The 16,456-nt window shown below is 39.0% G+C and overlaps 1 protein-coding gene across 3 annotated transcripts in view; it reads left to right on the plus strand.

The window, feature by feature from the left end:
* Positions 1-3,091: 3,091 nt before the first annotated feature.
* Positions 3,092-16,456, plus strand: part of TTC27 (tetratricopeptide repeat domain 27) — a 112,392-nt gene continuing 99,027 nt past the window's right edge. Inside the window, exons 1-3 of one of the 3 annotated variants that reach the window (XM_085055264.1) lie at positions 3,092-3,330; positions 6,092-6,269; positions 11,634-11,763. In XM_085055264.1, coding sequence (XP_084911390.1) covers positions 3,243-3,330; positions 6,092-6,269; positions 11,634-11,763 — 396 coding nt within the window. In that variant the 5' untranslated portion in view covers positions 3,092-3,242. Of the gene's footprint in view, positions 3,331-6,091; positions 6,270-11,633; positions 11,764-16,456 lie in introns of those variants that run through there. The other 2 variants (XM_085055263.1, XM_085055265.1) reach the window with 2 other exon arrangements.

Raw genomic sequence — 16,456 nt, forward strand, 5'->3', positions numbered from 1 at the left:
GACATTAAATACCTTGCAAACTTGGACATGAAATGACATGCTTATTTAATGAAAGAGTAATTTTTGAATACTGTTGTGAACAGTAAATTATTTCCACCTAAGCTCTGGTTTCTTCATCTGAAAACTCACAGATATTATGTCATTGAGGCAGAGCAAATTTCTGCTAACTAACTAGGTAATAATTAGTTTTTCAAAGTTCAGATAAGATATGCTCTGATGTGACGAAAAAAGGAGAAAAAAGAAGGAACATTTGCACAATGGTCAGCATTTATTCATGGACATCAGGAATGACTGTAGATTTTCTACTAGATGGCTAAATTTTACAAAAACGAACTTAAGAGTGGGAAGACTGCACCTAAGATATTACAGCTGCATTTTACAGACAGAGCATATATTTTCTGAAGACCTACTTCCTCTTTATCTAGTAATTTACTGATCATGGACACCATAAAAAAAGAGATACAGTAATACTAATATATGTTTTTTTCCAAATTATCAATGAAGATTAATGTCAGCTTCTAGAAGAGTTGCCACAACACCAGAGAAGAGCTGTGCAGGGTTATTTGCAACTGGCCATGTTCTTTGTTGTACATTCCCAATGACTGGTTTGAATCATTCTTTTTGGTTGTGCAGTGGCCTCCACTAACTCTCCCTGTTACTGCTTTATAAAGTTGTAAGTAAGAGAAGAATTTCTGAGCCACTATTATCTTAGCACATTTGAAGTGTAGCTTTTCTACGTCCATTTCACTGACTGCCCAGTGATCATGTTCTTTGGGGTTTGGTGAAGCCAGAGCACAAGTTGGCCAAGTGGTCAGGGAGACTCAAGGGATGCACCAAGCTGCTTGGTGAGTGCAGCAAAGCAACTGCAACCCACGTGAAGCATCAGGTCCATCCCAAGCCTGACAGATCCTGCCAGCAGCTCGCGAGAGCTGTGTAATAATTGCCAACCTTTTGCCCTTGTCACCTCGAGCCTGCAAGCCACAGTTTATTTTTAAATTGCAAATGTACCTGGAAAAGCTGCAGATGTGCTGGGAGCCTTCTGAGGGACCCCCACCCTCCTTACAGTGAGAGCCTGTGCTTTAACTCAGCAAAACTCAATACAGGTTGAACGTTTAGCTGATGTCTGCTGGGGGCCAAGCTTGCAATGAGGTTGAAGTTTCTGATGCTGTAACTAAAGGTGATGTAACCTTAAATATGATGATTCACAAAGACCAACTAGTTAGTGGGATATAGCTTGACTGAACTAACAGAGCCAAAGCAGGAAAAACTGATAGAATTCCCCAATTCAAGCCTTGCATCTCCCCTCCTCTCACCAGGTGCATCAAATATGCTCCTTAGAATTGCACAAGTTTGGTTGCACAATCCTGCAAGTTTTCATCCTGCAACACCAATAAGCCTGTTTTTCCTTGACAATTCCTCCCCTTTCCCCACTCCTCAAATAGCAAATCAACTACTGCTCAAAAATGGCACACAACACAACTGCTTCTTTCCTCAGCAGTACCAGAGACCTGGCACATGGAATTGAGGATCAGTTTAAAAATAATGTGACAGCAGCTTTTAGAAACAGCAGCTCTCTGTTTAAAATGTCATAATAATAAATCTATGCTATTATGAATTGCTTGAAGTTTACAAACTCTTTTTTTTTTACAGTTAGCATTTTTTTTGTAGTCCAAAAGATCACCTGTTTCAAAAAGCTTTAGGAAAAAAACCCTGCAACAGAAGATAAATACTGCACCAGTACAGCAGCACAGGTGTTTTGTAAGGTGGTATTAAATGTGCTAGTTCAGATCCCACAGTAGCACACTTCATATGGATAATCTTCTTACACTCTCAGAAAAAAGTTAAAGATGAAGGTTATTCACAGAAGACTCCTGTATCAGAAAGTTTGATTAGCTCCTTCCTGCTTAGAAATAATAGGCAGAACCATGCTAAAATCTTGAAATCTGCACTACACAGCCCTGCAAAGACTTTCTTCCCCTTGAGCCAACTGGCAGAAGCTATCCTTAGAAGCAAACAAAACATATTGATTGTTCTTTGAGAAATAAAGGTATACTCTTCAAGTATTTTAGGGAAGCAAACTTAAGCAGCAGATTTCAGTAAGTCTGTGGCAACTGACAAACATCCCAAACCATCTTTCACATCAGCAGTAACAATCAGTCCAGTGCCAGTCAGGAGTGCACTAATTCCTGCCATGGGTACTCCTGCCCACATACTGCTGCAGCTTCTAGATGTTTCTAGATGCTCCCAGAACTGAACTGTAAGGGCAAAACCCCACAGGAAGTAGCAGAGGACAGAAAGACAGCAAAATAATCCTTTTTACCAAGGAATTACATTTAGTAACTATTTATTCACAGAAAATAATGTTGAGGTTTTCCCTCAAAATAAAAAGCACAAAATCTCACAATAGGTATTTTAATTTTAGTATTATCAACATTGCGTTTGGACAGGTGCTGAAATAAACGCAGGGGTGACCAAAGCATGGTCCTGACCTTCCTGCCCTCAGTGCTGGGCGCCTCAGGCTGCACCACCCGGGATCCTGCAGGATTCTCCAGAGCATGTACAGATACCTGAAGGGAGGAGACAAGAGCATGGAGCCAGGCTCTTCTCGGCGGTGCCAAGCAATAGCACAGGAGGCAACGAGCAGAAACTGATGCACAAAAATTCCAGCTAAACGTGAGGAAAAACTTTACTGTAGGTGTGACTGAGCACTGGAACAGACTGTCCCGAGCGGCTGTGCAGTCTACCTGACTGCGGACATTCCAGACCTGTCCGCATGCAATCCTGTGCCATGTGCTCTGGGATGACCCTGCCTGAGCAGGGAGGATGGATGATGGACACTGGACCAGCTGACCACTGTGGTCCCTTCCAACCCGACCTCTTCCGTGAATCTCCACCGAGAATCGCCCAGGCAAGCTCCATATGGATACGTACGCGTGCCTGCGCCCACCCACGCTGCCTCACAAGCTGTTGCCCGGGGATGAGGCCAGCCCCGGTTCCAAGGGCGCTCCCTCCCACGCCCGCCCTGCCGCCCCGCGCTCCCCTCACGCCGCCATCGGCAGCGCGCGGCGGGGCGGGGCCAGCGCGCCTTCCCGGCGTGCCCCGCGCCGCTGTCATGGCGGCTCCCTGCGGCCGCTGCGCGCACATGGGCTGAGGGCTGGCGGCGGCAGCGCGCACGTCCCTGCGGGCGCGGGGGTCGCGGTGTCGCGGTGTCGGGGAGCGGGGCGGGCCCGGGCGGCGGGACCATGCTGGCCCTGGAGCGCGCCCTGCTCAGGGGCTTCCTCAGCGCCGCCGAGTCCCTCGAGTGGAAGCAGGGCGAAGTCGCGGCCGCAGGTGAGGGCAGGTCCCGGCCCGGCGTGGGGAAGGTGCCCGCTCGCTGTGGGTGTCCGGAGCCACCGCACTGAGCTGGGGCCGCGGCTGACTGCTCCCTCCCCCCGCGGGCATGTTCCCCCCGGCGCCCTGTCTGCTCCTCGCTCGGTTCCGGGGGCTGCTGCCGTGTGGCAGGGCGGGGAGGCCGTGGGCTCCTCAGGCTGGCGGAGCTGGGGCGGCACTGCCGGCAGGGCTGAGGCGGCAGGAGCGGCCGGAGCTCCGCAGCGTGCCTTGGCCGCGCTCGGTGCGAGCGGTGCCGGTGCCGGCAGACCCACCGCCCAAAATCTCACGCCGGCACTCGGGAGGCTCCTAAGCACTGCTGCTGGAGCTTGGCAGTGAGGTGAAACGCGCTCTTGGAACACAACGTGGGAAGGAAGGGTCTGGCACCAGCTGCCTGCTCTGTATTTATTAGTTTCTCGGTCACAGCTGCTTGAGGCCTCAATGGGAAATAGTCTCTTGAGGGGACTTGGTTAGACCCAGCTTTCCTGCAGGGGAGCGCAGCAGCTTATAAAATGTAACCTTTGTCGTGTAAAGGTACTGCCGTATTTCAGGCAGGCTACACATACAGCTCTGCTCAAGTCATGTGCCATGTTGTAGCATACTGCAAGTCTCATTTATCCTTACCTAAGCACTTACTGAAGTTTGGAAAACAACCCTACAGAGCTAATCGGCTCTTATTTCCTTATGTGACATTTCATTTGACCTCAATCGTTGTACTGTCCAGGAACGGCTGCTGGTTTGACTGACATGTGTCACATCTGTCTTATTTTCTCAAGAGAGTTGTGCATGCTGTTTGTGGTGTCAGGTTTTTATGATTTTTTTTTTTTCCGTGGGAGGTTAGCTTTGGTTTGTTTTGTGGTACTTTTAAGTAGTGTGCTGTTATAAGATGTAGGGAAAACTTGTTGGAGAAAGGCATCTTGCAGTAGAGATGGAAAATGGTGGGATTTGTGATGATTCTTAGTCATCATTTACATGGGCCCTTCCTATTGATGATCGTGAAAATAAATTTAAAAACTGTAATCTTAAATTCACATAGTGTTCTATAAAAAGCTACACAAAGAATCAAAAGCAGATTTTATGTGCTTACAGTTATATTACTGGAAAGAGAAAAACCTCAATATTCTTCATTCACCATCATGTGTCCTCACAGCCCTTAGTTATTATACAAACTGCAGCATTGCCTGTGTGGGCAATTATAATCCAATATAAAGAAGTTGTCATTTGGTGAGAGAAAGTGTCTCCAAAGCATGGATTGGAGAAAGTTTCTTGTTATTGCTATTCATTGTGAGGGTATGGTGTCAGCAGTGTTGTGGAACCACTGCTATTCTTTTGTATGTGTCCTTCCAGGTACTGTTTTTTAAATAATACACAGCACACACTAGCTCTTACATCATTCAGAAGTAGATCATTGTGGAGAACAGAAGTAAACTTTGGTCAACAGTATGGTGCAGAGCCATTAGAAGAATGAGTTCTCTGTCACCCGTTCCTACAGAGTCATCTATTGCTATTAGTGAAGGTGGTTCTGCCCTGGGTGTTCCTGTATTTCTAAAATTTAAAACACTTGTTAAGCTGGATGAGCTTGAGGTTGGTTTTCAGCTTACTTTTTTGCACAGCTGCTGCTTGTGTGGATCCATAGCTGTGCTAGTGTTATATTGGCTACTGATGTTAGTGCAGCTATGGCAACACTGAGTGCAGGGAGCTGCAACCCCCAGTTGCAGATTAATATTCAGATTAATATTAAGGCACTTACCCTATGTAGACCTCTCATTTCCTCAGCTGCACCATTACCAATATCTGGATCATCTAGCCAGAAACCAGTTAGTACATCTGCATGAGTTGTAGTCACAGCTGTAGGGTAGGCAGATAATGGTTTTGCTCAAGAATAGCAGGTTTAAACATGGTCACATTGTTCCAACAGCTGCTGTATTGATTGCACTGTTTAATATCTGAAGATAGCTTCTGTGAATAAAGTTGTAGCCTGTGTCAAGAACTTGATGGGACTAAAGCCTCTTACAAATTAGGTGTACAGCATTTCTTGATTTCCCTTTGTCTCGAAATCAGGCTTAAGAAACAGTCATGGGTCTAAATCCACCTTAATAGTTACTCCTAGAAATCCTCTATATATGCAGACTTTTCATTGAGATAGTATAGTTCTCATAGCAAAATAATTATTTTGTAAAGATAAAATCTCATTGCCCATTGTTTGTGAGTATTCTAAGCATGTAAATGAAGGACAGAGCAGTTTCTGCAGTTTTGCATAAGACTTTATTCACTGAACTTGGTAAATATTGAATCATTTTGATTCGTTGCATTTCCCCTAAATCAGTTCTCTAGTCTAGGAAATTACTGTCTTATCTATAGGATTTTAGTGTCCATTTAAAATGTTTTGGAGGAAGAAAATCCTCTTGTTATAATTGAAGTATTTTGTAAGGCCATCCATTTATTTTCCTTGAAATTTCAGTGCAAGTTTTGTTTTACATTCATCTGGTCATTTGTGTTTCGCAGTAACTTTAATACGAATTATTTTGAATGGAGCAACACCTGCTAGTGCTGCTCTTGAGTTTCAATGCAGCTGTACTTTCCCTGCAAGGTAAATGAGGATACATTCTTTAAAAGGAGAGTGGTGTATATTTTAATTTGAATAAGACTAATAGGTCTTGAAAGAGAAAACTGTTTCAAAGTTGACACTGATTTCCATGTTGGGGTTTTTTTTTTTCTCTTCCAGAAAGTGGATCATTATTGCAGTTGATGTTTGATGGGAAATACGAGGCAATATTTTCAAATTCAGCTATTCATAATGTTTTCAGTGCATCTTCTGTGGCAGAGGAGAACATTGACACTTATTTGGAGAAACAGGTTCTAGCGTACCTGGACTGCTCTGCAGAGGTTGATAACCTGGAAAGGTGGGAATTATTGTTTATTATATGGAAGATTAATAAGGGGCTATGTTTGATTTTTACAAAAAGCATTTAAAAATGTATAATTTGTGACATAGGGCCTTCAAAATACTTGTACTGACAGGAAAGCAGAAAACAAATTTCTTGGGTTGTTTCCCCCACTCCCTTGGGCATCTAGTCATTACTAACCAATGAAAACAGCAATGATATTGTGATTTGGGGGTTTGTTGAAAACATTAGCTTTATTTGCAGCGATTACCTCAGAAGCTGGTGGTATAAAGAAGCCACAAATGTAAATTCATGTTGACATATATGATCAAACAATTTATTAGCAATTTTCTCTCTGAAATGTTGTATTACATTTACGTGGCTACTTGTAGTGTTACTGTCCAAGCAATGCCTGTATTTCTAAGTCTGACTTATAAAATGTTGTTCTACTCTTCTTAAAATTTGTGGGGTGTTCATGGATGCTGCTCAACAATTAATAATTTTATTCCCAAGACTTTCTCTGATAGAGTCTCTTTTAATTGTACTGTGTATGCTAATTATTGCTGCTAAGGAGTCTGAATTTACTGTTTACAGTTTGCTGTGCAAATAATGAACAGACTTAAATCTGTCATGCTAGGGATAGTAGACACAGAGAACTATACATGTGCTTTGTATATATATATATATTTATATTTTAAAAGGTGAAAACGTTTTGCTGAAAGAAGAACAAAAGATAAGGGAAGATAAAGGTTAAAAAAATAAAAGTAAGAGGAGGAAGGTAGTTGTTACCAGTTAGTGTTGGCTGAGTACAAATATGTGTGGTTTGGTATGACAGACATAAACCTAAGAGTATTTGCTAAAATATCAGGGCAAAAAAATAGTTGACATATTTGAAAAATTTTGCTGAGATTTGTTAGGGATCATAGTGTGTCCAAAACTCATCTTGTGTGGTACATGATACAATACACTTCTGCTTTCTGAGTTGGAGTGTTCAGAGGTTTTTCCCATGCATGTTTTTCTTTAGGTGTTTTTTGTTTGTTGGTTTTTCCCCCTTACTTTGTGCTGTTACTGTTAAGTATTAGCTGGAAAAATTTTTCAATATTGCAATATTCTGTCACCTTGCAGTAATTTATTTTGAATAATGTGGCAAGGAAAGAAAAATCAGTCAGGACTTGAAACATACCAAATCCTGATCTTAATTATTGCTTGAAATATGTGTCGCTGCCTTTTAAAGCCATTCAGCTTCTTGAAGGTAATAATAATCTGTACCAGTGGAACTTTGTATGTATCCTTTTATAGTGCAAGGAATTTGTTCCTTGCCTGCTCACACTCGAGCTCTTTGGTCTTTGAGGTTTTTCTTGTTTGCTCTGCAGCTCTGGGCTGCATTAGAAGCCCCCTTTCCCATCCAGATATGGAGGCAGATCTGAAATATTTAGCCTTTCAGAAGCAGACAGAGGGCTTTCTGCACAAAAGTAAAGCCTGAAGTTGTATTCAAAATGAAAGCAAAGAGTCTTCAAAACCTATCAGTGTCTGTCAGAAACAGTTTTGCTTGTAGCAGTCAAGTGAATTTTTCAAGCTCCATTAGTAATAATTTAAGAAGTTTTGGGGGCTGACGGAAGTAAGTTGTGACTTTCTCTTATAGAAAAACTTATACTGAAGTTGCTTATCTGAAAGAGATAATTTTCTATTTTAGGTAGGCTCTGCACAGCACTTGAGTCTCTGCTGTCTTGGTCTTTGATGACTTTCTGTGTTAAAATGTGTTGCATAGTTACTTTTCCTGCTTGCAGTTCCTATGTCCTGTGACTGTCTTCTGGAAGGAACAAATGTAACTTTTGCATTCCGACCTTGCATTGCTTATGATTAAACTTTTTTCCCCTGTTTTTCTAATGCCTAAAATGTAATTTTCTTTTGCCACTGACCAATTCAAAGGAAATGTATCAAACCTTTTAAGTTCTAGTCCAGAAAATGTAGTAAGACGCTGGTTTTCCTGTGACTTTTTTTAGATGGGATAAGTTAAAATGATTTTTTTTTTTTTCTTGAACTGTAAGTTATAATTCTGGAGATTTGAAAACACAGTAGGAGTTGAATTCAATGGGAAACAGAAAGTTGGGTAATGTGAATCTTATTCTTTTAGCACAATATAAATGCAGTGCAAAGTATGGTTTTGTAATAGTGTTAAAAGCACTCTTAAGGAGTTCTTCTTCTGAAGTTAAGACTGAGCAGCTTGAGGGCAAAACAGCTCAAAATTTGGATCTAGACTCTAATTTCTTTCGACATAGCCTGTAACTTTTTCCACTTTCAAATCCATGGTTCTGTAAGGAAAGTAATTTAGTAGTGTTTTAAAATTTGATGCAACTTTTCTATCCTTTTGACCGCTTGCCTTCTTTTTGCTGCCCCAGACATGTTTTCACTATGACACTTCTAGTTTTTATGGCTTAAAAATTAAGCATTCCTTACAAAAATGTATTGAATAGGTTATGTTTTCTTTTACTTTTTTCCTGCTATTGCTACTCACCTCAATGCTTAACAGTTATCTTCTGCTGAAAATGTAGCTTCATGGCTGTATTTTAAATCAGATTTTGGAGTATTAAGCAATAGGATTTATGTTAACTATGTAGAGGGGATTGCCTTTTTTTTTTCTTATTCCTGAGCTCCATATGAAGTAGGTATATTCCTTGCCTGATCTACAGTTTGATTCTGAAGAGTGGAAGGAAATAGTGTGCAGATTGCAAACCTAAAGGAACAAGGAAATTAACTCTAACACTGTTTTTTGTTGAATATGTATTTACTACTTTTACCTTATTCAATATATAAGTGAACACCAAACTTGGCAAAAGAAATGCATACAGTAGAGTTTGTTTTGATTTCCCAGCCTGAACACTGAATGGTATTTCTCTTGGAACATCTGATGGTTGGTTAACTGGTGTTCTATATTTAATAAAAAATGAAAATGAAGAAATTCTTGGTGGTCCTGCAGCTTGCATTGATGCTTATGCATTGAAAAAATAGCAAAGCTAGACAGTGAATACTTTTGGCTACTTTTCTGTAATTTCTCACATCACTAGAAAGATCAGAAACCTGTAATCTTGAGCACTACCTGACTATTGAATATTTTTTCTTTTGTTTTGTTTATAAATTCTAGAATTATATGCACATCCATTATTCTTTCAAATACAAATCCACTATTCTTTATTTTTGAAGAAGATTTCATACAGTGATATGAATATTAGGGTATATATAAACATGTAATTTTGCATCATGGAAAACAATTGGACTTGGTGTAAACAGTTTTAAGAAAAAAGGCAGCAACACCCCCATTCACATAGAGAAAAGAAAAACAAAATGAGTGGATTCAGACCTATGTCAAAGGGTAAACGCAAAATAAATGATGTGGATCACCCTAGTAAGGGTGACATTTGTAGCAGTATCTCTGTTGCTTTTCAGGCAGCACAAAAGAGCAGGTTTCAGGCAGCCTTTGGCAGGTGAGCATCTGCAGGTCTACATTAGAAGTGTGAAGGGCAGTCAGGGAGACAGAATGAATTCTCTTGGAAAAGAAATAGAGGATAGGCAAGGCAGTTCAGCATTTGGAGGGATTATAGCTTGAAACTGGTTTTCTGATACAGAGTGAGTGATAAGGAGACTTGGAGTTTGTCACGAATCTGAAAATGGGGAAAAAATAATTTGGTGATGGCAAACAGTGGAAAAACAGTATTGCAGCCAAAGTAATGGATTTGGTTATCAGTTGTTCCAGCGGCATTCTGCATGGTTGAAACTGTGTCTCTTCAAGCAAGTTTGCCTTCCAGATAGATATCAGTAATGCTAAAATATAAAGTGTTACTAGTAGAAACAATGTAACTGATAAAATAATGAAAATTGTCTAAAAAAGACTAGAGTATGCGTATCAAAGCACAGTGCAGGGATGGTTGATTCTTCTGTATGTTATCTTCCAAAAGCTTTGAGGCCTAATTTATCGTGGGAGAAAAATTAGGAAATCTATACCAATGTGGATATTTTGTGTGTAATGGTGATAATTTAGTATACAGTAATTGTTAGTGCTTTGTGTTCTTGAGTCATTTGGAAGTTTAACGGTAATCTTGGATATGTATTCATATTTTCTAGTAGATAATTACTGGCTGAATAATGACAGCTAGTAAGTGTTACCTTGTCTTGTTTGACAAGAATTCTTTATGCCGGTCCTTGTTCTCTGACTCTCCGGAAGGATGGGTTCTTTTGTTTGAATTTTCAATTAAATGTTCCCCACCCCTGCTTTCTTATTGTTCTGCATCTTTTGTTGCATTCTTGCCCACCAGCTGATTGTTTGTGTGTGGCTTTTCTATTTTACTTCCGTTTTTAAGGGGTTGTATAACACTTTATTCTTTCGTTTCAGTTGGAGGGCTCTTGCATCTCAAAGTTTCTGTTTAACAGAAAGAAAGGACTAGATTATTCTGTTTCAGTTATGCTCCTTAACATACCAATGTTTACATCAAACCTGCACAATTAAAATGTTAGCTTTTTGTAGTTAGGAGGCCTGTTCTCTGTGTGATAGGGCCTTTGTCAATAAGATTCTAAGTCATTAAAGTATAATAAAACAAAGCAGAAGTTTGTATATAAATCTTAAAAGCCTACACCTGTTAAATTGACCATTAAATTCTGAGAGATTGTGCCCTGCCTTTTGCAGACCACATGGATGGTGTCCTAAAGAAATAATATCATAGTAATGAAAGATGAGCTTAGTCTAGTAGTTAAAGAAAATTTGCCATACCTAGTTTCAGACATGAAACAAAGTCTCTTAATTTCATCTTTCAATAAGTTACTAGTATTTAAAATAAAAACCATGATTGAATGGGATATTATTTACTGCCAAAGTATCTCAACCCACTTGGAGATGGTAGTTCTGAATTTTTTTGATTTGATTAATTTTTTTATTAGAGGGAGTGAAAATAAACAGCTATGTCAAAACAAATATAAACTTGCTCATTTGGAACGTATGCTAGTGCTGTATCTATTCTCTGAAAATCCTGAGATTTAGATGTATCATAAGAAAATATGACAACCATGCAATAGACAAATACTGGATTGTATGCATCCTTTGCTAATCTTCTGATCTATGATAGTTATGTACAGCCTTAAATTGTGAAACATGAACTAACTCTGCCTTCAAAATGTTTGGCATTAATTACAACCTTTATGAACAAACACATTTCCAAACCTTTTAGTTTCCTGTGTGCATTCTTGAATATTGCATTCATTGTATATTCCTCACAGGAGAGTGAATTTTTTTTTAAGCTGAGGGTTTTGAGCTGGCATGAGATTTAATCAGCTCTTGTAGCCTTAAGTGAAAATGTAATATGTTGCTAATTGCTGTTCTTATCTATATTGCAGGCAGAGGCTGATGTTTCTGCTTGGTGTGGGCAGTTTGCAGCTCTTTGTTCAAAGCAATTGGACTGGGCCTCCTGTTCAGTTAAAGCTTCAGGATTTTTTGCCACCTGCATTGTTACAGAAATTCTGTGAGGTATGTTTGGGTTTTGATAAGCTGTCTTTTTACTGTCACTGCTTTTCACAAATAGCCAAAACACATCTGCTAGGTGGGGTGCTGGAATGAATTGCCTTAAGCATCCATCCTATTGGCTGCTATTGCAGCATCTTCAGTTAGATCAGCAGTGTCCTAAAAGTAGCTACTGTTTTTCTGCTTAAGACATTTCCTGCTGGAAATGTTGGGTTTGGATGGGGAAGATATCTCTAATATAGGCATTTAGCCAAAGAGCATTTGCAATCAATAAACTTTTTATGTGTTTATTTTGGGATATGTTCTTAGCTGGATCAAAGAAAGATGCTTATAAATGGCTTAGAAATTTCCCCTCCTTAGGGAAAAGTAGAAGTTGCATATCTTGGAAATAGCAGAGTGTTTGGCAGATACTAACAGTAGATTTGGATGCTCAGTAACCTGTTAGGCTCTGAAGTGCCAAGTGAGTTGTGGTAATATTAGTACAAAAATGCTAATTCAAATAGAGCTTTTGGAAGCAGAAAGGAATGTAGGAGATGGAACTTAGGACTATCAGTTTAATTTATTTTGCTGTTGTTTTATATAGATAACTAATCAACACCCTAACTTCCTTTAGTGAGATGTATGTATCATTCCTGGCGGCAGTGCGACAGTCCGGAATCTCCTCACTGGTGGTTCAGCACAGCTTTTTGATTTTTCTCTTGGGGTTAAAGCTGTGGTAAAATACCAACCACTGCAGTGTGTCAGTGAAGAACATATCAGTACTCTCTGCTAGTTCTAAATCTGTACAAGAGATTGAATTTAGAATTTCACTGGGAGTAAGGTATGGACCATGAGCAATGTAAATGCTGTAAACTGTGAAATGAGGGGAAGTTTGAGTATATGAAAAGTTTAATGTAAAACTGTTGGCTCTGCTGCCTTATTGTGGCATGTTTTCCATAATTCATGAAGTCCCGCCTTAGGTTCATTTGCAAGGTTGTATTTCTAAATAACTAATTCAGATACAGTATTGCTCCTGGTTTTTTAAATAGATGTTTATAAATTTGGGTTATCTTTTAGGGCTCACACAGTGTGTATATATAGGCTTATTTTTCACTTGATTTTTGATACTTGAAATTCAAATATCATCTTCTGATGACTAAATAAGTAACACTGGAAACCAAGTGTACTAAACATTCTAGGGTGTGAAATGAGTTAGCAGAAATTTTGAAGTGTGATACCTCTGAGGGGAAAAGTAGTTCATTTTTACTTTATATATAGTAAAAATAATAGAATCTAATTTCATTCATTTTTAAAAAGAATTTGCTTATAATATTTAATATTATGATACTGAAATAGTCTTACAAATTTTGGTTTCCATTTACTTCAGAACTCTATATTCTATGTTAGTGTGCATGCATAATAGGTTGCAGTCTAACCCATCTGCAGCCCAAGATGAAGCTCATAGGATTGCTGTCACTGACAGAGTTCAGAGACCTGTAAAATACAGTGCTCATAATTTCTATTAACCATTTCATAGAATCATAAAATGGTTTGGCTTGCAAGGGACTTTTAAGATTACCCAATTCCAACCCCCCGGCCATAGGCAGGGATACATCCCACTAGAACAGGTAGCTCAGAGCTTCATCCAACCTGGCCTTGAACACTTCCAGGGATGGGGCATCCACAGCTTCTGTGGGCAACCTGTTCCAGTGCCTCATCACCCTCACAGCAAAGAATTTCTCTGCCTAAACCTACTCCCAGTGAGTTTTAAGGCACTTCAGCTTGTCCTGTCACTACACATCCTGTAAATAATCTCGCTCCATCTTTCTTGTAGGTCTCCTTCAGGTACTGGAAGAGCACAATTAGGTCACCCCAAAGCTTTCTTTTTTTCAGGCAATTTCATTTAATGTCTGGAAGAATGGGATACTGATTTCCTGTTGAGTAAGGAAATACATGATCTGTTTAGTTTCTGTTATATTTCTGCAGTGGCTGTGAATGTGATGCGTTGAAATATGTTTGCTTATGCAGGGGTGGTATTGCAGAAACTAAATTGGCAACAGATTATAAAGGAAAACTGACTTGAACATACTTTATTTCTAACAAGTACTCCATCAGACTTCGATATTGCTTCAAGGTTTAGCTATTTATGCATTCAGGCAGAAGCTTGCCTTTATTTATATTACTGCTATCTGTATTATCTTCTGACATGTAAATGTTGGGCTTTTTTTTCCAAGAGCACTAAGCACTAGTGCTAAGATATAACATCCAGTTCTCTTCTTTATTAAATGTCTTAATTCAAAAGGTTTTTAATTATGTTTTTAATTATATTTATGTACTTTTCATTCCAAGAATTCTCAGTATATAAACATTCTGTAAAAATGAATATCTCAGTAAAATGACATTTTTGTGTTTCCGTTAATCTAGCTTTCCTCTGTTGCATACACAGATATTCAGAAAAAAATGGGTTAAAAATGGGACCCTTAACTTTCTCCATCTGTTGTAACCTTCCATATTCTGTCATCAAGACTGATACAATCCCTTTTTAAACAGATTTTGCATTTTTCAGGTTTTCAAACTAAAATGATTTTTTCCCACATCAAGGTTAAAAAAATTGGTCTTCGTGTTTCTTTTAGCCTGCTTTAAGTAATGTTACTAAGTTCTGACATTAAAATGTCGCATTTATTTCAGGAATATTTTAAAAATTGTTAACTATTTTAAATATTTTAAATAACTGTTCTTGTTTTCAGAACACTGTATTGGATTAGTCTTTGTTTTCAGGGTATAAAATTGCTGCCATTTCTATCCCTGGAAAGTTTCACCTCTGGGTCAGTGGCATAGTTTAGTTTTTGCTCCCAGATAACTTTTTTTCTTATGAGTGCGGTAAGGCTGCGTGAAACTATAATTAATTTTCATGAAGAATAAATAAAATAGCCTCTTTAAAAGGAGTTGCTAGTAGGGGCCTCTTGGATGTCTTCCATGCACAATATTCATGAGTATGTGTATATTATTTCCCTTTCCTCAAATTGATTCCAGCTTTCTCTCTGAATTATGGTTGCTTTCATGTACTGTGTTAACATTTGGTTTTATATACTGCAGAACTGGCTTGTGATTTTCAGAGTCCACACAAAAGTAGCATTTTAGTTATTAGATGTATTGCAATTTTCTAAAATAACTGTGAGACTTCACCACACCAGTTAATAGTCTGATTGATACTATGCTGAGTTTTTTAAATGGGTGCATGTGGTAAAGGAAGATTAAGAAGTACTGAATTCTGGTTAAAATGGATTTGCAGTTCTGGCTTTGAACTTGTTGGGTTAGACTAAAACATCATTAATGAGTTCAGTACTTATAATAAGTGGCTTATAGTAATGGGCTCCTTGTGTCTTAAAAGAATTGTCAACTGTCTCTTTGAATATAAGGGAATAGAAGGTACAGAGTTGTTGAAGTTGGAGCATATTTATTCTGCCTTAAATTTCAGAGTTTCTACATACAATTGAGCTTGGTATTTTCAGTGCATGAACTGGAAGAATGTGTAGTAGTACTAATTAAGACCACTGATGATTAAGGATGTTGTGAGGACAAGGTGCTTGCTGCTTTATTTGTTGTCTGATTTCATATGCACAGGTAGAATATATCTGGTAACAGTGAGGAGCTCCATCTGGAGGAAGGTCTCAATGTGTTAATTGATAATACAGGTAAATAACTGGTAGGAATCTTCCAAATGCTCGTATCAACAGCTCCTGCTGTTCTTTTTTGTAGCTTCCAGGCTGATCCCAAAGAAGTTTTGGAAGGTATTTGAGTAATTTTTTTTCCTTATGTTTGTATTACTCATTCTTATATGTATTATTTGATCCTTTTGCTGGAAGAGACTGAAATATTGCCACACTTCTATTGGCATCTATAGCCATGTTCATAATTAATATGAAAAACACCAATGTACTATGTAACACTACTGTCTCAAATCCAGTATGATTCCTTGGTCTTGTTAATTCAATGTGTTCTGAATTCCTGTTTTCAGCCCAGATGCTTGGCTTACATTAGCATGAATTAGCTAGGAAGAAAAGTCTGTGCTTAACCAGCAAGATATAGGCTTTGAAAATTATGCAGATTTCTCCCTCTTGTGGGGAATGTAAGGATGGATGATAAAGGCTAAATGTGGAGGCAGAGTCTTATAAGCAAAGATGGTCTGCTAAAGTAGCCTACAGTCTTGCCCTGCATTCCCTTACTATGAATATAGAAAAGAAGAGGGATTCTTAATGCAGTCACTTGAAAAATACTCTCTTAATAGCGTAGCAAAGTCACCCTCAGAGGGTATATGAACAAGAGCTTTCATAACCAAAGTACTTCTGCATGTAGCGCTCTCAGGCAAGACTTCCTTGTGGTAGCTGACCTTGATTATCTTCACTCTGGACCTCAGCTCTCTGTAGGTTACCCCTTGCTGATTTGGATTGTAATACTGGAGGCAGCCTCCTCTGTAATCTTTGCAGAAAGTTGAAGAGAAGAGCAGTTACAAGCAAAAGCAGTAGTTCCATTGCCTTAAGGTCTAAAGAGTGAATTCTGTTTTCAAGAACAAAACCTTTGTCAGGTAACCTCAGTACATCCTCTGTTAATCTGGAAGATAGATCACCTTGGCTTTGCTAAATGACAAACTTTTGTGCGGTAGTCTTTGTATTTTTTAAAATATGAGACGCTCAGTATATGTGGCTTAGTAGCCACATGC

This window comes from Lichenostomus cassidix, chromosome 3, assembly GCF_008360975.1.
Source record: "Lichenostomus cassidix isolate B80296 chromosome 3, HeHo_3.0, whole genome shotgun sequence".
NCBI classification, from domain to species: domain Eukaryota; kingdom Metazoa; phylum Chordata; class Aves; order Passeriformes; family Meliphagidae; genus Lichenostomus; species Lichenostomus cassidix.